At 44.9% G+C, this 21958-nt stretch overlaps 1 protein-coding gene across 5 annotated transcripts in view; it reads right to left on the reverse strand.

The window, feature by feature from the left end:
• Positions 1-209: 209 nt before the first annotated feature.
• MEAF6 (MYST/Esa1 associated factor 6) overlaps positions 210-21958 on the reverse strand; it is a 33723-nt gene continuing 11974 nt past the window's right edge. Inside the window, exons 5-8 of one of the 5 annotated variants that reach the window (XR_003420273.2) lie at positions 13853-14045; positions 9227-9284; positions 8570-8603; positions 6417-7973 (exon numbers count right to left, since the gene is read on the reverse strand). Coding sequence is in view for 4 of the 5 variants with exons in the window: in XM_027059627.2 (XP_026915428.1) it covers positions 7965-7973; positions 8570-8603; positions 9390-9419; positions 13853-14045 (266 nt within the window). In the remaining variant the exon portion in view is untranslated. Of the gene's footprint in view, positions 388-6416; positions 7974-8569; positions 8604-9226; positions 9285-9389; positions 9420-12896; positions 13703-13852; positions 14046-21958 lie in introns of those variants that run through there. The other 4 variants (XM_027059627.2, XM_027059628.2, XM_053211592.1 and 1 more) reach the window with 4 other exon arrangements.

The following is a 21958-nucleotide window of genomic DNA, read 5'->3' on the forward strand; positions in this document are numbered from 1 at the left end:
TATTTAAGTGAAAAGTGGGGCTGTCAAATCATCCCCAAACACCATCAACAGGGCAAAATGGAAAAATACAGTTTTAATAATTCTATATTTGAACATCTCACCTAATTTGTACTTTATGAAGCTTTTATAGTATCTGTATTTTTTTTAGAAACTGTTCTAGCACAGAACAGCTGTGCAGCAAGTGGAGGAAAATGCTACACTGGCGATCTCCCTGCACATTAGGCCCCCGCTTCGTTCTTCACCCTGAACATTCTTCAGAAGCCTGCACTGGGCAGGAACCCAGGCGCAAGGTGGGAAGGATCTCAGCAAACATTATCTCGAAGCCTCCACACCTGCTCTTCAAGGCGCCCCGTGCCCATTGCTTCCAGCCTCCTTCGAAGGTTTTATCTGCACAAAGAAATGTCATTGCCTTATTTATAAAATACTTTCTTCCCATCAAGTACTGTATTCCAGAATAAAAGGCTTTTTTATGGGCCTCTGTTGCTTTGTATGGAACAGGAAGCTGCTGCTTGTGTTTTGAGGGATGGGGGAAGGGTCCTACAGGCCGGTGGCCGCAGGCAACGGGGCTAGACCGGGGGTGGCTAATGTCTAGAGGCTGTGCCTGGCCCTGCTGTCTCATTGACCGGCACCAAGGACAGCAGAGCCCATGAGGCAGGTGCCAGCCGAGTCTAGGCTCCGGCGAGGGTTGAGTGAGTCCAGGGCCCTGACGGCCTGCACTTGCACCCAGCTTGGCTGTGCCAGCCATCCGGGGCTTGGAGCTGCCCTGTCCAGGGCCTCTTTCTCAATCTGGCAGCCAGGCCCGATGCCCAGGATGTTTCTTTCCCATGACTTGGGCTGTCACTGCAAAGCTCCACGCCACCTCCTGCCCTGCCCGCTGAGGCACCTTTCCTCACAAGGCCTCAGTGTTCCCACCTGTAAAAGGGACACAAGGATCCCTGCATCTCTCTAGACTGACAAGAGGATACCTCAGTTGGTGTGGTGCCAGCCTGAGAGGGAAAAGTCCTGGCCGTGTGGCCCTGGGTCGCCCTCACTTCCCTCAGCTCCCTGGCTTGCCTCACAAAAGAGTTGTAAGGTTCCCACAGGCTCGTGGGAAGGAGAGGGTGCCAGGGCAGGAACTGATCCTGAGACAGAAGTTCAAGCCACCGAGGCGTGGAGAGGATCAGACTCAGGTGGCTGCCCCGCGTGCCCTTTCCTCCTCTGCCTTCCTGGTTCTAGAAGCTGAGAAGCTGGTGGGGAAACCAGTGAGTATGCAAATCCTTGCCCTGTTGGGAAATGATCCTGGGGAGCTCCTGGTGCATGGCCTCCTGCCAGCCCTTCCCGAACCCCCTCCCACACATCCCCCACCTCACCCTGGGGCTCTTTCCAGCAGGGGCCAGGCCCTGAGTCTCCTTGCCAGCTGTCTCAATGCGGGTTAACCCTGCTGGGGGCACAGGGTGACTCCAGAAACCTTGGCCTCCCTGGCAGAGAATGACCTGGCCCCCAACGGATGAGAGTCCCTGCCCACTCTGCCCCCATCCCACTTTGTTAGCCTGAGGAACACCCAGTGGTCCCCGAAGAGCTGGGGAACTTCAACCAGGAGCAGGAGAGCTCTGAGGCTCCAGGGGAGTAGCTGGTTCTCCCAGGTCGCCCACCCCTGAGACTGCTAGCACCTGGAACATTGTTGGTCTCCCTCAGGGTGGCGTGGGGCAGTGGCTGAGAAGAGGCCACCGCTGACCATGCAGTTGCCACTTCCTTCCCTCATGTCCCCTCCCCTACAGAGAAGGGCAGGGCCCCCAGCCCAGAAGGAGGGGGTGGGCAGGCCTCCATCAGAGAAACTGGGACCCAGTGAAACACAAATCTAGGAGGTGGGTGTGGGGAGGGTGGTGGAGCCACCAGCCCAAGCCCCAGGCCCGGCTGGTCCCTTGGGGGCTCCTGGTCCCCTGGGGGCTCCTGCCCACAAACAAGGCAGTCTCAGGATCCTAGCACTCTTTCTCTGGGGCTTCTCAAATTTCTGGCTCATTTTCTTCCCCCTAGACCAGAGCAGAGTGGGTGGAGTTAAGAGCAGTGAGTAAGTGCCTGTTCAGGGGACCTCCTTGTTCAAGGGAAGGGTGTGGGAGATTTGGCTGAAAAAGACAGGAAGGAAAGCCCTGCAATTAAGGAAACTCAAGCCATCCCAGGCCAGGATATGTAAATCCTTCCAGCTAGTTCCTGGATGGGGAGGAGGCCTCAGGCTGTCCTCCTAGGATGTGGCTTCCTGGAGCCCATCTCAAGGCAGCGGCTGGCCATCTCAAGTTGTCTGCCCATGTAAGAAATGGCTGCAAAGGTGGAAGAAAAGGATCAGGCAACCCATAGCAACCCACACTGACTCCGGCATGTTGCTGGGTCTGGGAAGGGTCCAGCGGCTCAGATTCTGGCTGCTGTCCAGAAAAGAGCCCCACTGAAGGCCAGGGGTGCTTATGGTGCTCTGCCTGCCACCTGCTGGCACCTCCTGGTATGACTGTCTGTGCAGCAGGGGGCGGCTCAGCCCTCCCAGCCACCAGCACTGGCCTGAACGAAATGCCAAGAGACAAGCATCTCCAATAGGATCTGAAAACAAGAATTTAAAGAGAATAATATGGAGAGTGCTAAGGCAAAAATGGGAATTCTTTTTTTTTTTTTAATACATTTTTTTTTTTTTGGTAACACTTATTTTTGGGAGAATGCAAGTGGGGGAGGGGCAGAGAGAGGGGGACAGAGGATCCTAAGCGGGCTCTGCGCTGACAGACAGCAGTGAGCCAGATGTGAGGCTTGAACTCACGAACCGTGAGATCATGACCTGAAGTTAGACGCTCAACTGCTGAGCCACCCAGGTGCCCCTCTTTTTTTTTTTTTTTTTAATGTAAGCTCTACGCCCAATGCGGGGCTTGAACTCATGACCCTGAGATCGAAAGTCAGTTCTACCAACTAAGCCAGCCAGGTGCCCCCAAAATGGGAATTCTTAATGGTGTCTGCAGCTCCACCTGGCAAAGCGGCACCAGACGTCGGTCACGCCTTCTACAAAACGGGAAGCTCCAGAAAATTCCAACTGCTATGGGTAACAACCCAAGAAAAATCCTCAGGAACTGGAGGAATAAGGAAAGGGAGAAAAACAAAGCATTCACATTTCAAAAGTGATTGGGGCGATAAAAATCACAGTTGAGATCCGTGTTTTAACCCCTCGGTACATTCTCTACAGCTCAGCAATCCCACTGCTAAGAATCCTATTTGCAAAGCCGAAGGCGCCATGATACTGCCCGAAATGGCAAAAGAGGGAAAAGAGCATTCATGCCATCAGAAGACCCGTTACATAAATTTTGGTGTAAGCATATAAAGGAATGTGAAGTAGCCGACAGAAGGGAGGCGGCTGCATTTACAGAACACTTTCCAAGCTGGGTTACTAGATCAAAAACGTACACCACCATTTTTGTAAAAGCCACATGCGTGTGTGCGAATAAACTCCTTTGGGAGGACACGCAATGAACGGCCTCTGGGAAGCACAACTAGTCGCTGAGGGACAGGTGGACTGACTTTTTTCCTTGACCCTACTCCAGCCCTATTTGAATGTATGTCGTTTGCATGTGTTACTTATTCAAATGAAATATTTTAAAGCCTGAGGAAGGTACAGAAGTAAGTTATGGGGGTGGGGGTGGGGATCTGAAGAGGGTTATTTTGGCCCGGGCGGGGCGGGGGGGGGGGGTCCTCTAAAGTTTATTCTAGTACACGAACAGTCAACACTTAGAGCACAACGTGTGCGTGTTGTTAAAACATGACAATTGCCCATTCTGAAGATCAAAACGGTTGAATGCCAGCGACTGCTTGCGGTTCAACTGAACATTTGTGAATTATCTACATGTACTAATGAGTATTTACAGAGACTGTATCACAACACATTCAGAGAACCAAAACAGGCTGAGCCAGAAAATGGATACAAATTGAAGGCCCGATATGTTCTTCCCACCTGCCATGAGCCATCCTCCGTACCCTCCTTCCTGGGGACCACCACCCTGAGCTGAAGTGGGGATCAGAATCCATACCACCGGCTGTCTTAGCAGTGAGAACCTTCACTCTGCAGAAGCAATTTCTTTTTTCTTAACTTGTTTCAACGTTTTATTTATTTTTGAGAGAGGGAGAAAGAGTGCAAGTGGGGGAGGGGGGAGAGAGAGGGAGACACAGGATCCGAAGCAGGCTCCCCGCTCCCAGCTGTCAGCACAGAGCCCGATGTGCGGCTCAAACCAACGAACCCCGAGATCACGACCTGAGCTGAAGTCAGCCGCCCAACCGACTGAGCCGACCCAGGCGCCCCTGCAGAAGCAGTTTTTGAAGCAAAGTGAAAGCGGTTTCAAATCATGAAGCTTCCCATTTAGAAAATTCAGACATGAGAACATTTACATTAACACAGGAATGAGACTCCCAATTCCTTCCGACTCTCTCCGCGTCTTCCATGCACACCACCTTCCCCGGGCACTGAGGAGGACACCAATCTGGGAGAAGTCACTGTGTACAAAGAAGCACAAGGCCGCTCTCTCTCTCTCCACACTGCGCCAGGGCAGTGGCCCTGGAGTCGGGCTTCAGAGGTGAACTTCTACATGTAGTAATTAATGCCTCAGTCATTTGGAGTGAGGCTGAGACGCAGAGCAGTCAGGAATAAAAGCAGAACAACTAGCTCACAGCGTGTTTCAAAACAGCGTATTTACTCCTTTCAAAGTTTGGCCATTTTAATATTTATTTCAATGCCCTTATTCACCGCACGGGTCGAGATATCGACAATACTCTCTATAGACTACTTAACGGAGTATTCTAGAGCACCCCAAGGCTCAATTTGTGCAAGCACTGGAAAGGCACCCAAGACACATACAGCAGCTCTGAAAAACCTACGCTCAGCTTGTATGGGCCGGATCCGAACTTACGGCGTTTCCCTCGGCCCCTCCCCCAGAAGAGCTTCCGAGCTTTCACTTGGTGGGTTGTCCCTGCTCTCCATCTTCAACTTGTAGGGTCAGATGCTTTTGAGAACATTTTGAGTTTCTTTCTTTTTTTTTTTTTTTTAATTTTTTTTTAATGTTTATTTGTTTTTGAGAGAGAAAGAGACAGAATGCGAGTGGGTTGGGGCAGAGAGAGAGGGAAGCACAGAATCTGAAGCAGGATCCAAGCTCCAAGCTGTCAGCACAGAGCCCGACGTGGGGCTCGAACGCACGAACTGTTGAGATCATGACCTGAGCTGAAGTCTGACGCTCAACCGACTGAGCCACCCAGGCGCCCCGAGAACATTTTGAGTTTCAACAAACTATTTCCTCAGCCCCTGGAAGAGCATACTTGAGACTCCCTAGGGAGCTCTGTACAGACACCTCCCTTCCAGGAGAAGACAGAAAATACAACTACCAAGTGCCTGGGTGTTTTAAAATGTCTCATAACTACCAAAAGGAGCGAAGGACAATCTCTTCCCGATGTGGACATGAGAAGGCTAAAGGCCTAAGGCAAAATACCTTTCCAAACCCAAGTAACCTGGTGAAGACCTGTCCGGAAGGAAGCCCCTCTCAGGGCTCCTGGCAGCTGTTCCGGTTCCGAGGTCATCGGCCCAATGGATGTTTGTGGACAAACTTAGTTAATAAGCAAAGTTACAAACATCACAAGCACGGTAAGCGGGATCTCTTGGGTTTCTTTCCTAAATCTCCCCAATCTAAAGACACAAGCAGTCTCTCGGGACGTAAATATCTTCGGTCTGTGGCCAGCTTTCAGGACAACTGGCAGGTCCCCTAATCAATGATTAAAACTTTATAGAGAAAAGAAGTATAAAGCAAGCAGCCTACTTCTAACCATGATTATACACACACATGTGTATTCACATACAGGGGTATGCTTTTATTTATTTACTTTTTTTTTTTTTTAATTTTAACTGTTGATTTATTTTTCAGAGAAAGAGAGAGAGGGCGAGTGGAGGGGAAGAGAGAGAGAGGGCGGCACAGAATCCGAAGCAGGCTCCAGGCTCCGAGCTGTCAGCACAGAGCCTGATGCAGGGCTCGAACCCACAAACTGTGAGATCATGACCTGAGCCGAAGCCGGAAGCCTAACCGACTGGGCCACCCAGGCGCCCCAAGTATGCTGTTAAATAATACATCTTTTTAAGTGCAATCCGACTAGATCTCCAGCAAATGTCAGAGAGTCAGAAATATTTTCAGGTTTGCTGTGTGCTTTTCCTTGGGATCATGGAAACTGTAGGAACCCCCACTCCTCTCTTCTGGGAAAGGGAGAAAGTGACAAAGAAGGACAGAGAAAGCTTCTGGTTCCCATCGTTTTCAGTTTTACAGTTGTTTCTTTCTTTTTTTAAGGAACAATCTAAATATAAGAAACTATTTTCTTAAAAATGCAGACACCGGAGTCCTCTTACCAAAGACATAGCCAAAGACATCTAATTAGTCACAGAGTCAAAAAAAAAAAAGTTTATTTGAGAACAAGACTGAAAGCGTTTGCACATCCGACAAGGTAGACTCATTCTGATAACAGATGCCATCCGTATTCAGCTCTACCAATATTATCACAATGGAACATATTTTTTCTAACAAAGATATGGGCATAAATCAAGGACTATGACTAAACAGCATCAAAGGAAAGGTGGGGCCCCAAATCTTATCCCACAGACTGATTCGCAACATAGGATTTCAATCAAACACTCCTAATGCAGTGGTTCGCAACCTGGCTTCTTATCAGAATCCCAGGAACTCTTTGGAAGGAAAGCCCCAAAACTAGACTGCACCCCAGTCAGAGTCTCTGGTGGGGGGAGGGCCCAGGCATCGGTAGGTCTTTAAGCTCTCCAGGTGATTCCAGTGAGCAGCCGAGGTAGAGCACCACTCAAGAGGCAGGTGACAGTTCAACAAATCGGCAAGATCCTCAGCCTGGCCGGCCCGGTGAGGAAGGGGGTCTGCCGGGCATCGCTGGCTCTCGCGGATCCTATCTTTCACTCTGCTCAAGAACTCCATACGTTACTGGCTTTGGGTGCAACTGAGAGCCTTTCCATATGCCTTAATGATCTTTAGAGCAACGTTTAATCAGGCAGATACCAGCAAAGAGAGAAAAATGGAGAATGAAAGAAATTTCCATCAGGCATGATATGAATAAATAAAATAAGTGAAAAAACAATCTCAGGTTTAAAAGTAAAGCATGAGAAGTCAACACCTGTGAAATTTTATTTATATAAAAGAATAAAAATATTTTAAAAGGATTGATTTAAACTTAGGTCTTTCAGCTTTTCCTGTTCCTTGAACATGAAACTGCTTCCAACGCAGAAAGATTTAAGATAGGTAATTATTAAATAAACACTCTTTACCTTTCCCCTGCAAAAAAAACACAGAGCCACGTTTCCCATCTTATTTATGGTAAACCAGATCATTCTCTGTTAAAAATAGTGGCAACTGTGCGAAGCGGATGATCAGATATGCCAGCAGGAAGGTATGAGCTGTACAACGGCATTACAAAAAGTCCCAAAAGAAAAGAAGATGGTAAAAACAATAGAAAAATAATAAAACACAAACCAAATAGGAAAATGCCAGATATTTACAGCCTCCCTCTGAAATGTGACCTATGTTCTACTTTCGGCATAAAACAAAACCGGAGAACATGTCTCAATGGGTATCACAGACGAAGAAGCTGGTGCCAGCCAGTTGGGGGGGGGGGGGGGGAGACACTCATTCCAAGAAGGGAAAAACGCACAGTTAGCAACTTGCTGGAATTGTAACCACGTCTTGGTCTTCTTGCTGTTCTGTTACCAAAAATGACACAAAGTAAATGATCCAATGTGGTCTTACAGAAATGACTTGTCACCACGGTTCAGAACAAACTATTCAGAGTCACAGGCACTGGGTCTGGGAAAGCAGAGGTGGGTGGCCGCACGCTCAGGTGAGGGATATTTATCTTTGTGAGGTCGGAGGAGGGAAGCAGGGCTCTATAGCCTGGAAGCTTCTGCACTAATGAGTCTTCTAATAGTCCTAAAGAGAGAAAAACAAAGTCCCAACTTACACTCAGTAGAACATCAGTTTGAACCTAGGGGAAAAAAAAAAACAACAAAAAAAACCTCACCCATAAAGAACCCTGCTAGGGGGTTGCTCTGTAGCCAAATATTCTACTTCAAATGTAACAGACAACACTTCACATCTGAAAATGGCCTGTCTTCCAAGTCCAGAGAGGGACCGAAACATCAATGCTGCCCTTATCAGGCCCCCCGAGCTCACCAATCAGAGAAAGAAAGAAAGAAAAAAAAAATCCTAGTAGTAATTCATTCTTTAATCAAAGGGACTTTCTCTTCAGGAAAAATGTGTGACCCCTTTCTCTACCCAAAATACAAAAGAAAGTAACATCTACAAGTTGAAGTGTACCCAAATGGACACCCCGGCCTTCAAAATGAGAGCTGCAACCCGAGAGAGACAAGAGAGACGAGAGAGAGAGAGAGAGAGAGAGAGAGAGAGAGAGAGAGAGAGCGCGCGCGCGCGCTCATGCAGGAGCACTCGGGCTCTGAGGACAAACACATGGTTCTAATCATCTACAAAATCACCAGTCTCTCTGAAATGGTCTGGCTGATACTTACAGCTCGTGGTTTTTTGTTTAACTTCAGATCAATCCTGTGATAGAAAAGATAAAAGATATTTGCATTTTAATTTACAGAAAAAGGGGCCAGGAATCAGCTACTGCATAGGGCACAAGCTATAACAAAGACTATTTGGTTAAGTAAAATCCACATTCTTCATTAGACTATGTCACATTTAGTTGTTTACCCAGATATTATTGAGCAAGTATTTAAAAACATAAGCAGATACTCTTGCCGCAAGGCAGACTTAGATGACAAAAAGAAATATACAGCAGTTACGAAAGCCGTATCATTTTAAAACTATTCAAAACTAGGCGTTAAAGAGATTGGATTAAGAGGGCATGCTCTACGTTAATGTGTTAGCTCTGTAACTCTATCACTGATAATCACTGAGACACATAATGATTAAGAACAGGAAAGAGACTAGGAGTTTGTATTTCTGGACAGGAAACACAAAAGAAATTAAACAAATTTCAATTTTTAAGTCTTTCCAAAGCAAAATATCAAGATCTTAAACTATTAATCTCCTTACAAAGCAAAGCCAGAAAATCAATTTAAATGTGAATTAAAAGTAAAGGTTATCTACTTTTAAAGAAATTAAAATGCATAAGAGTGAAGTTTACTTAATTTTGCTTAAGTTATTAAATAAAATGTTACCTCCATCACGTTTTTCTGTTTTTAAAAAAAACTTCCCAGCCTAACCTAATATACATACCTACAATTGAACAGATAAACTATGGGTTAGAAAGGTCTCAAAAAGGCATATCGGTCTCTACACACTAAACAACACAGCACAAATACTAATTCAAATCAAACTTACTCAAAGTCATAATCAAACATGCCAGACGGGCTGAGGGGCAGCATTTGAAAGGAAGAAAGCAATAGAAATTAATATACTAATTGAATAAATTAGTCGATTAGCCACCCTAGCAAGATTTGTAGAAACAAAATCAGCTTTCAGAATCTTAAGCGATAAAGTTTCAAACATCAAAGCACCCAAGATTTTGTGGTTGGGAGAGTCCCTTCCCTCCTGGATTTTGTATCAGAGCAGACTATGAAAGGAAAAGTTATTTCATTAGGAAACGAGGTAACTGCAGGCCCTCTATTAGCTGCCAGACTCAGAGTTAGAACTTGTAAAATATTTAATTGTCATGAAGAATATAAATAGGGCATTAGAAGAAATAGAGAAAGAAGGGTTTAGTCATACAATGAAAGGTGCTTGGAAGACAGTACTAACAATTCAGCACAATATACTTTGACCAACATAAGAGATAAAAACATCATACATTTTTAAAAAGAAAGCATTTTGCAACTTTGAACTCAAGTTCTATGTTGGAGGCATGTCTGGGGAACACGGTCCTCTTTCTACAGCATTCATCCTAGAGGCCCAGGGTCAAACGAATCACCTCAGTGCTAGGCCTGCTTTGCCCCTGAACTGGCGATGACAGCTAACTGTCCCTGTCAGGGCCAGGACTTCGAACACCCAAACCGACGGCCCCCCCTACTAAAACAAAGGAGAGCCGATCTCCCCAAGCCCCCAAGCCTCGGGGATCTGCAAGGGAACGGTGAAGGGGAGGAGGCTGTGTAGGCCATCGCTGCTAACAGACCACGGTCCGGGCAGACCTCCAAGGCAAACATGAACCCTGAGCATGACACCGGCTCCTTGGCTGTTGTAACACCTTTTACACCGTAGGTAGGTGCTGGAACAATATGCAAAATGCTGTATTTTCCTCCTAGCCCATGTTTGCAAGAGTGAAGCTGGAAGAAAGCATAACTTCGGTATCCCTTATGCAACCGTGTCACTTACGGCATCTGGGAAAGGGTACACGGTGTACCAACCAGGAACTATCAACAACCTAACTCTCGGCCTAATTTAATTTTGTTCGCAAATTAAAGTAGACTGTACCCACCTAATGAAAACTTCGCAAGCTACCTGGAAGAATTCTAGGGTTTTGTATATTAGTAAAGACCTGTAAGAACAGCTGTAAGTTATTATTGCAACTTTCTTCCTTACAGCCGCTGGGACTTATTGTTCAGATACCCTGTAAAATATAAGAATTCAGAACAGGGTGATCATCTGTGAACGCTAAACATTATTTGATAAATGTTCATATTCCTAAGGAGGACAAATCCAAAAGTTATTCCTTTTTGCTCAAGTTCCATATTTATTTCCACTTTGCTTTACTCAGCACTAAATAAGGCCTGGCACACAGTGGGTACTCAGGCATTTGCTGAAATAATTTACAACTGACTTCATCTAAATAGGTGGGGGGGGGGGTGGCACATTGCGGGGGAGATACAAGTACCGTTCGGGGTGCAAAAGTTCAAATGTGTACAAACAAAAAGCACTCCAGCCCCAGCCCCGTGCCCACTAGGAGAGACATCAGTCAGGGGGCAAGGGGTCTGGACACTTCCTGACCAAAGATGGCAGAAATCTGAGAACTTTAACTGGCCACTGAGATGCCACTGCAGTGCACTGAACCTGTTTACACAGAAAGAAGGCAAATCAGCTCCACTCTGCTCCCTTGGGGCAGGTAAGCGCCTACACCAAAGGGAGGAGGCTGGCCAGATACCACATCAGGCGGGTGACAAAAGGCTCCAGCTTTCCAGACAGAAAATGTCATTTGTGAAAGCAATAACTAACATCGAAGATCTTTATAAATCCTAGTATTTATAAAAATGGCAGGAAGAAATGCTGTTTCTATGGAAATCTACTAGTACTAGAAGCCTGCAGGAGGAAAGTTAAGTTCATGCTTAATTCCCTTTTATCGGTCAGCTGATCATGGCATTAAAAAAAGGGAAGGATTGGGGCACCAGTCGGTTAAGCATCCGACTTCGGCTCAGGTCATGATCTCAGGGTTCGTGAGTTCAAGCCCCGCGTTAGGCTCTGGGCTGTTGGCTCGGAGCCTGGAGCCTGCTTCAGATTCTGTGTCTCCCTCTCTCTCTGCCCCTCCCCTGCTCATGCTCTGTCTCTCTCTGTCTCAAAAATAAATAAAACATTAAAAAAAATTTTTTTTTCAAAGGGAAGGATTACCTATAATAAACAGTAGCTATCTACTGTACCACAAATGGAAGAAACATCCAGAAACTTTCAAGGAATGTTCCCCCTACTCAGGACACTGTGAAATAGGAAAAGAGTAATTACTTTAAAATGACACTGGAGTAAATTTAATAAAAGCAACACAGAGCATGACAATTATCTTGACAATTTAAAAAAATATTTTGAGCATGGTTCGGGGGGGTGGGGGGAGGCCCGGGGGGCTCAGTCGGTTGAGCGCCTGACTCTTGATTTCTGCTCAGGTCATGATCCCAGGGACATGGGATCACACCCCGCATCAGGCTCTGCACTGAGCGTGGAGCCTGCTTAAGATTCTCACTCTCTCTCCCCCTGCCCCTTGTTCCACCCCTCCCCCACTCACGTGCTCTCTTAAACAAAAGAAAAAAAAGATTATGGTTCCCTGCTACTGTTTGTGATCAGTTAGGGTTAGTCCTACCACAGTGATTATATAGCCTATAACCTACACACAAAAAAAGATAAGCAATTTTTGCTATTTGTTACTGCAGTTACGAGATTGGCATAGTGATTTTTGGTTTGCAGGAAAGTGCTGAGCAGCAGTCTTGAGTCACCATTTGGAGGAAATACTATTTCTGCAGTCTAAAAACCACCACCACCATTGACAAGGAAAATTTTTAAAAGAATTAAAGAATCTATTGATGCCTAGGAGGCTTAAACCAGTTTAAGTTCATTCTACATTATCCCCATGTGCCATAACCACGAAGCTAACAACGCGAATGCCTTGGGTGCGTGTGAAGGAACATCCTACACGTCTGTGGAACAAGCCAGCCCAGAAGCACACTGGAGCACAGGGAGCTCCGCCCTCCTTGCCCTTCCCCTTTCCTCTCAATGTGCAGCCTCCTGGGGCGCCTGGGTGGTTCAGCCAGTTAAGCGGTCCACTTCCCTTCAGGTCATGATCCCATGAGTTCCAGCCCTGAGTCGGGCTCTGTGCTGACAGCTCAGAGCCTGGAGCTGCTTCAGATTCTGTGTCTTCCTCTCTCTCTGCTCTTCCCCTACTCGTACTCTGTCTCTGTCTCTCAAAAATAAATAAAAACATTAAATATATATACACACATACACACACATATATATGTATGTGTGTGTATATATATATACATACATACATATATACATACATATATGTATATACATACATATGTATATATACATACATATATATGTGTATATATGTGTGTGTGTGTATATATATATATATATATATATATATATATACACACACACACACACACACACACACATCTATCTATCTATCTACCTATCTATCTATGTATACATCCACACACACACATATATGCAGGCTCCCAAGAGGAGCAGGACAAAAGCCAGCCTGTGGATACCTGGTTTTCATGCCTCCCAGAAGAAGGTTTGAGGTCAGGGCAAGATTCTTCTAGAAACTATGCCATTACCCTCTCTGAGTACAACTGTTTAATTTCCAATTATCTGAGTTAATAGTGCCAGGCAGAGTGAATGCTAAAATCTTCTCTGGATGACACCTGACCTCTCTGTCCACTGATGTCATACCTATCTCATTACACACTGTAAAAACAAAAGAAACCAAAAGACAACCCCCACCCCACATACACAGCGGACACACATTATCTAGAAAGGCACTCTCATATCTTACAGACTTTATACTACTCCTCTCTGATATCTGAAATCAGCATATTAGAGAGATACATAACAAATCACAAGGAATCAAAAAACTTGTATTTAAAGAGAAAAAAGGCATGTCAGATCAGCTCTCTCCATCCACAAGCGAATAACTGTAGGCAGGGACCAGGATTAAGAGCAGAAGACTTTCTCCACTTTTCCAGCTTCCCGACATGTACTCGTGGCATTTTCCAAAGACTATTACACACATTCCATTTCTACTTCCCCTTTTGCCCTTCTAAAAGGATGCCAAATTCACCGCATTAAACAAAGTTTTCATAGAATGCCATTCTTCTACACTAGAACAGTGGGAAGGATGTCTTCCTTCATGGTTACTCTAAATGCCCACCAATTCCTCCACTGGAGAACACTTCTATTTCATTTGGATCAAAGCAATCTCTCCCCATCTGCAACACAAAGAGGGCACCAATCCCAAAGAATTCTCTCTGGTACAGACCCTTAACAGCAATGGTCACGGAGGCTGGAGGGGCTGGGGGGGTGGGCAGGGGGGGCAGGGGGGCAGGGGCAGGCGGGGAGGGGAGGCCCCTGCCACTGACCTGTGCCGGTTTTTATTCTTTCGTTTTTTATGGCTGCTGTGATGACTCCCTGAGGAAGTAGAAGAAGCAGCCTTCTGAGGCTTCACTCCCTGCACAGATCCATCCAGATCCTCAGGGTCCTCCTGGCTGGGCTCATTTTCCTGATTGTGGAAGTCTGGAGAAGTATCACTTTCCGTCCCGCTTCCCGGCTCCCCTGGAGGGAATAAACACAGGTCCCAGAAGCAAGGTCAGCATTCCTCAGGCAGTCGGTCCGGCAGCCAGGAGAGATGTCTCGGAGCACTAATACACAGAAGAAGAGACTATTTCCTATCCTCAAGGACCAGGCATTTTACCTGACAGGAAAATACTTGCAGACAGAGAAGGTATGTACCCTCAAGGCATCAGAGTTACCAGTGTTCCTGAACTAGAAGTCCTCTGAGACACCGTAACCAAAAGCAGCCTTTCTAAGCACTGCTGGGAGATGGGACCATACAACCAGGAGTTATTTAAACACAGAATCCACGAATGGGATTAATAATTATACAAGAAGCCTGGGTTCCTTCCCCAAACTGTACAGAAATCCTGTCTATCAAGAACGGGGGCTTGGGATGCCTGGGCGGCTCAGCCGGTTAGGCCTCTGACTCTTGGTTTCAGCTCAGGTCATGATCTCATCAGGTTCTGGTATCAGGCTCCGCGCTGACAGTGAGGAGCCTGCTGAGGATTCTTTCTCCCTCCCTCCCTCTCCCTCCCCAGCTACGTCTCTCTCTCAAAATAAATAACTTAATAAATAAATAAATAAATAAAGTGGTAATATTCTTCAGCTGACACATATTCCCAATTTTAAAACATCCTTTATATATTAAATAAAAAATTAAAAAACATTCTGCATAAACAAATGCTCTTTAAAACATTTATTTATTTATTTATTTATTTATTTATTTATTTATTTAGAGAGACCGCGCACGCGCACACACACATGCAACAGAGAGAGAGGGAGAGAGAAATCCCAAGCAGGCTCCATGCTGTCAGCACAGAGCCCAATATAGGGCTCAAACTGACAAACTGTGAGATCAAGATCTGAGTCAAAATCAAGAGTCGGACATCTACCCAACTGAGCCACCCGGGTGCCCCATAAATAAATACTTTTAAGAATAACTGTATATACTCTGGCAAATGTATACCTAGGTTTTTCCTGAAAGGAATTTCTTGAGACCTTAATAGATGAGGACGGAAGAATACTTTCACTTTACTCAACTATTGAAGGACCCTAAGTATGTACACGTTTTCTTGTTTTAAATTTTTTTATTATTTTTTTTAATGTTTATTTATTTTTGAGAGAGAGAGAGAGAGAGAGACACAGACAGAGCGTAAGTGGGAAGGGGCATAGAGAGGGGGAGACACAGAATCCAAAGCAGACTCCAGGCTCTGAGCTGTCAGCACAGAGCCCGATGTGGGGCTTGAACCCACAAACCGTGAGATCATGACCTAAGCTGAAGTCAGACGCTCAACCAACTGAGCCACTCAGGCGCCCCTAAATTTTTTAAAATTTTTTGTACACTATCCGTTTGTAAAAACTGTCAAGAGGGGTCTTGTGGACAGCAGAGCCAGACCCCAATTTTTTTCTTTTTATACCTTTGTATTATAAACTGTTGGGAAGGATTTCAAATTGAGTAGGCCATGGGTATAAGAAGAAAAGAAAGGGATGGTCCCAAAAGAGCGGAAGGGAGAAATGGAACCAGATCTCAGAAATCATGAAACCCTACTTTTGAACACTTCATGAGAGCAACAGAAGAGGGAGCCCTACAACCAGGAAGCCAGAGAAAGCGTGCTGGTGAACTGTGCTTCTAAGGTTCAGGGAAACCCATTTCATGTAAAAATTAGCAAACAAACTTCAAACTGCAGGAACCACGACTGTGGGGCACTGGCATAAGAAGAGACCTACAGATCAAAAGAATTCAAAGTCCAGTTACAAACATTTTTACATTTACAGTCCAATGATTTTCATGGGCGACAAGACAATTCAATGAAGAAAGCGTCGTCTTTCTGATAAATAATGCTGGGACAAGTGGATGTCCACGAAGGAAAGAATGAAGTTGGAGCCCTGTCTCACACCAAACACGAAAACTAACTCAAAATGTATCACAGGCCTAAATGTAAGTAAGGGCTAAAAACTAAAACTCTCAGAACTCATTTGATTAGGCAAATGGTTTCTCAGATAGGACCGCAAAAGGAAGCATAACAAGGAAAAAAAATGTAAATTGAACTATATTGTTTTATTATATAAAACTCTTGAGCTGCAAGCAATATTCGAAGAAAGTAAAAAAAAAAAAACAATTCACAGAACGGGAGAAATATTTGCGATTCATATATGTGATAAGACCTTTTTTTTGGTTTGTTTCTACTTCTGTTTAGAAACCCTTATGCCGAGGGCTGACTTTCAGTAGATTGCAGCGAGGGAGGTGCTCTGCCGGGAACGAAACCCCAACCCACAAATGGGCTGTCTACAAATGGCTTAGCTCTAGGCTCTCCATGAACATATATTGTGTGACGGGCGAGGGAGCAGCCCCTGTCTGGCTGCACCCTGTTTCCCAGGACAAGAGGCTCTCCGCACTGGATTTGGAGGCATTCAGTCACCATCCCGCAGTTGGCAGCTTCGCCCCGTTGGCTCTTCAGCCAAGCACATATACCAAATCTGATGAGGCCTCATATCCAGAATATATATAAGAACTCTTAGAACCCACTAATGAAAAGAGAAAAAGCCAGATTAAAAAATCGGCAAAGGATCTGCACACATTTCTCAGAAGAAGATACACAGTGGTCAATAACACGTGGAAAGATGCTCAACGTCATGAGCCATTAGGAAAGTGTAAATGAAAACCACAGAGATACTAGGAAGATAAACAATAACGAGTGTTGGTGAGGATGTGGAGAAACTGGAACCCTCATACACTGCTGATGGGAAGAGAAAATGGTGCAGCCACATTGGAAAGTTTGGCAGTCCCACAAGTCCCGTGTGAATGAAAACAGGCTCACACAAAACTTGTCATGGATATTCACGGCAGTGTTACTCAACAGTAGCCAAGCGACCATTAACTGATGAACGCATAAATAAAATGTGGTACAGCCACACAATGCAATATTATTCAGCATTAAAAAGAAACATAATACTAATACACGTTCTGTTTTGGGTTTGCTTGTTTGTTTTCCTTGGTGTGGTTATAGTGTTAAGAGCCTATCGTTTACAGAGAACTACCATATCATCCAGCAATCCTACCTCTGGGCACTTAACCAAAAGAACTGAAATCAGGATTTTGAAGAGACACCTGCACTCCCAAGTCGACTGCAGCATTCATTCACATTACCCAAGGTGTGGAAACGACCTTCAGGTCCATCAACAGATGAACGGATAAAGAAAATGTGGTATATACCTATAGCGGAATATATTATTTGGCCTTAAGACAAAGAAGGAAACCCTGACATATGCTGCAAGGCTGATGAATTAGGAGGACGTCGTGCTAACTGAAGTAAACCAGTCCCAGGAGGGCAAACACCGCATGATTCGATTCCGGTGAGGGGTCTAAAATAGACTCACAGAAGCAGAGAGCAGGATGCTGGCAGCCTCCAGGGGGAAGGAGACATGGTGAGCGGAAAGTTTCAGCCAGACAACACGAAGAATCTCTAAGAGATCTGCCGTACAACACTGTACCAGTAGTTAACAATACTGTATGGGGCACTTAAAAATCTGTGTGGCTCAGCTGGTAGAGCATGTGACTCTTACTCTCAGGTCTTTAGTTCAAGTCCCAAGTTAGGCGTTGAGCCTACTTAAAAAAAAAAAAAATCTGTGGAACCCATTTTTAGTGTTCTTACAACAATTAAAAAAAAAACTCTATGAAACATGTATACAAGAAAAATAGTATGATGTTTAGGATTTTCAATATAACACAGGGGGTGGAAGTGAGAGTACGGGGGGTGTGAACACGGTGCTGACCGTATTCTGATGATTTGGGGGCCATGTGCTAGATACACAGGGGTTTGTCATTTTACGGTCTTTATCGGTCTAGATTCAAAAATTCACTTTGATAAAGAGTTGAAAAGTACTCACTTTTAAGACATCCAGATGGCCAACTGACACATGAAAAGATGCTCAACATCACTCATCATCAGGGAAATACAAACCAAAACCACAATGAGATACCACCTCACACCTGTCAGAATGGCTAACGTTAACAACTCGGGCAACAACAGATGTGGGCAAGGATGCGGAGAAAGAGGACCTCTTTTGCATTGTTGGTGGGAATGCAAGCTGGTGCAGCCACTCTGGAAACAGTATGGAGGTTCCTCAAAAAATTAAAAATAGAACTATCCTATGACGCAGCAATTGCACTACTAGGCATTTGTCCACGGGATACAGGTGTGCTGTTTCAAAGGGACACATGTACCCCCATGTTTCCAGCAGCACTATCAACAATAGCCAAAGGATGGAAAGAGCCCAAATATCCACCAACGGATGAATGGATAAAGAAGATGTGGTACACACACACATATATATATATATATATATATATACACACACACACACACGATGGAGTATTACTCGGCAATCAAAAAGAATGAAATCTTGTCATTTGCAACTACGTGGATGGAACTAGAGGGTATTATGCTAAGTGAAATTAGTCAGAGAAAGACAAATATCATGACTTCACTCATGAGGACTTTAAGACACAGAACAGATGAACAGAAGGGAAGGGAAGCAAAAATAATATAAAAACAGGGAGGGGGCACAACAGAAGAGACTCTTAAATATGGAGAACAAACAGAGGTTACTGGAGGGGTTGTGGGAGGGAGGATGGGCTAAATGAGTAAGAGGCATTAAGGAATCTACTCCTGAAATCATTGTTGCGCTATATGCTAACTAACTTGGATGTAAATTAAAAAAAATAAAATAAAATAAAGTACTCACTTTTCCACGTAGTTTACCCAGTAATATCTACAACAGGCCTTCCCAAGCTATGCATTTAGGAATGTAAATGGTGACACTCTTTTTGGAAAGTCTAGGGTGTTTTCCAAAACCAAAATCCCATTCCCCGATTCTCCAGACACCAACAACTGGATTCCATTCTGACACTAACTACCAGAGTTAGGGCAGACCCACAGCTTAAGGGCTCAATCCCATAAGAGTGCCCCACTTCAAACACCAGTCCCAACTCCCAGGCCCCCCATACTTCTGACCAACCGGCTATAAATCAGGGGTACCCTAAACCCCTTCCCTCAGCTTCCATAATTTGTAACAATAGCCACACAAACTCAGGAACGTGATTTACTTACTGTTAACGCTGTCTATTATAGGGGGTACAGCTCCGGAGCAGCGAAATGGAAGAGACGCACGGGGCAAGGTACCCACGCCTTCTCTGGGCCTAACATCCTGCCATTCACCAAGAAAAGCTCCACCGTTTAGGGGTTTAATGGAGATTTCATTATGCAGTCATGATTAATTAAGTCATTGGCCACTGGTGACTCACTCAGTCTCTAGCCCCTCTCCTCTCCCCTCTCTCAGAGGTTTGGGGGTAGAGCTTAAAGTTCTAAGCCCCCATCCTGGAGCTCTCTAGGGGCCCCCAGCCATCAGTCATCTTCATTGCCATACAGAAATTTCTCTTGGGGGCACCTGGGTGGCTCCGTCGGTTAAGTGTCCAACTTCAACTCAGGTCACGATCTCACAGTTTTGTGAGTTCAAGCCTCACATCAGGCTCTCCACTAACAGTGCAGAGCCCACTTCAGAGCCTCTGTTTCTCTCCCTGCCCCTCCCCTGTTCGCTCTCTCTCTCTCTCTCTCTCAAAAATAAATAAATAAATAAATAAATAAATAAATAAATAAATAAACAAACAAACATTAAAAAACATTTCTTTTGCATGCTAGTCATTCTTTTTTTAAAAATTTATTTATTCCAGAGAGAGACAGAGAGAGAGAGAGAGAGAATGCACGCACACATGTGCAAGTGGGAGAGGAACAGAAGGGGAAGGAGACAGAGAATCCCCAGCTAACTCTGCTGTCGGCACAGAGCCCAACTCGGGGCTCAATCCCATGAACTGAGAGATCACGACCTGAGCCAAAATTCAAAGTCGGATGTTCAACCTATTGAGCCACCCAGGCACCCCACCTGCTAGTCATTCTTATCGCTCTGGAGATTCCAAGGGTTTTAGGAGCTGTGTGCCAGAACAGGGGACAAACACCAAATATGTATTTCCCATCACACCACAGAAAGTAACTGTGCTATATCATGAAAATCACCCTTTGACACAGTAGTGCCACTTTTGGGGCACTATCCTGTAGAAATAAAGTCCATTACAAAAAAGCAAGCAGACAAGGAAGTTTACTACAACCTTGTTTAGCGGGGGAAAATGGAGACAATGTGAATTCTCACCCACAGAGGAGGTACCCGGTATTTTTCAGCTTTTAAAAAGAATGTGAGGGTTGCCTGGGTGGCTCAGTCAATTAAGTATCGGACTCTTGGTTTCAGCTCAGGTCATGATCTTATGGTTCGTGAGTTCGAGCCCCGCGTTGGGCTCTGTGCTGACAGTCTAGATTCTTTGTCTTCAGATTCTCTGTCTCCCTCTCTCTCTGCCCCTCCCCTGCTCATGTTCTCTCTCTCCTTCAAAATAAATAAACATTAAAGTAATAATAATAATAATAATAATAAATAAAAAGAATGGTGAGATTATAACAATAGCTAACACAGTCCCTACTATAAGCCAGGCACTGTTCTATACACTTAAAAACATTTTTTTTAAATCTTTATTTATTTATTTTTGAAAGAGACAGCAAGCAGGGGGTGGGGAGGGGCAGAGAGAGGAGAGAGAGAATCCCAAGCAGGCTCCACAAGAGTCAGCACAGAGTCCGACATGGGGCTTGATCTCACAGACTGTGAGATCATGACCTAAGCCGACATCAAGAATTGGAACGCTTAACCAAGCCACCCAGGCACTCCCTCCACACTTCAAATATATCACATCTACAACCTTCACAGAAACCTCTACAACCAAGATGACCATTTGACAGAGACGGGAATTGAGGCTAGAGGTTAAGAAACCTGCCCAAGGTCACACAGCTCATAAGGTGAAGATTCGGAATTCACACTCAAAGACAGTTTGGCTCCAAAGCCCACGCTCTTCATCACGACTCTACCGTTTCGCTCGATGCACACTCAACCTGCAGGAGTGCATGTGCTAAGGGAAAAAGCAGGTAATATGCACTGGGAGAGCCAATTTTTTCTTTAAAAAAAAAAAATCCTCTTTATGGACATAGTTAAAATTCCAAGTTAAAAAAAAAAAAATCCCCAACCCTGTGAGTCTGCATCTGTGTGTGTGTGTGTGTGTGTGTGTGTGTGTGTGTGTGTGTCCCAGATGTGTTAGGAATAGTGTTAAGCTGTTAACGTTGATTACCTCAGAAAGTTGGGGGTGAAGTAGAGCATGAGGTAATTAACCTGTTTCATATTCACCTCCAAACAGTTTGACTTAGTACAATCTGAATATATTACTTTTCTAATTAAAAAAAAAAAAATCTAATGAAATCTACAAAGATGAGTTTAAAATGGAGAAGGATGATGAGGACAGCCTTCTTCTCCCAGAGCCAGTCCTATTTTTATTTAGGTAAAAAATGCCATCTCTCAAACTGCAAATGGTGAAGGTGCTGGCCAGGGCAGGAATGGGTTGCTGGGCCATGAGGTCATAAAAGCTTTGGCTCACGGCTGGATGACAGAAGGAGCACAGGACTAACTGAGTAGGGGCTGGGCACAGGGAGAGAAAGATTATCTCAAAAAGCGGGAGACAAGAAAGAATGGCAAGTTAGAGCAAATCTGGCCAATGCTGCAATTCTATTAAAAGACATTAATAGGGGCGCCTGGGTGGCTCAGTCCGTTAAGCGTCGGACTCTTATTTACGGCTGAGGTCATGATCTCACGGTTCGTAGGTTCGAGCTCCACACTGGGCTTTGCACTGTGAGTGCAGAGTCTGCTTGGGAGTCTCTCTCTCCTCTCTCTCTCTGCCTCTCCCCTGAACTCACTCTTTCACTCTCAAAATAAATAATAAAATAAACTTAAAAAAAAAAAAAAGAAGTGAAGCTCTGTCTAAAAAA

This window comes from Acinonyx jubatus, chromosome C1 (assembly GCF_027475565.1).
Source record: "Acinonyx jubatus isolate Ajub_Pintada_27869175 chromosome C1, VMU_Ajub_asm_v1.0, whole genome shotgun sequence".
NCBI classification, from domain to species: domain Eukaryota; kingdom Metazoa; phylum Chordata; class Mammalia; order Carnivora; family Felidae; genus Acinonyx; species Acinonyx jubatus.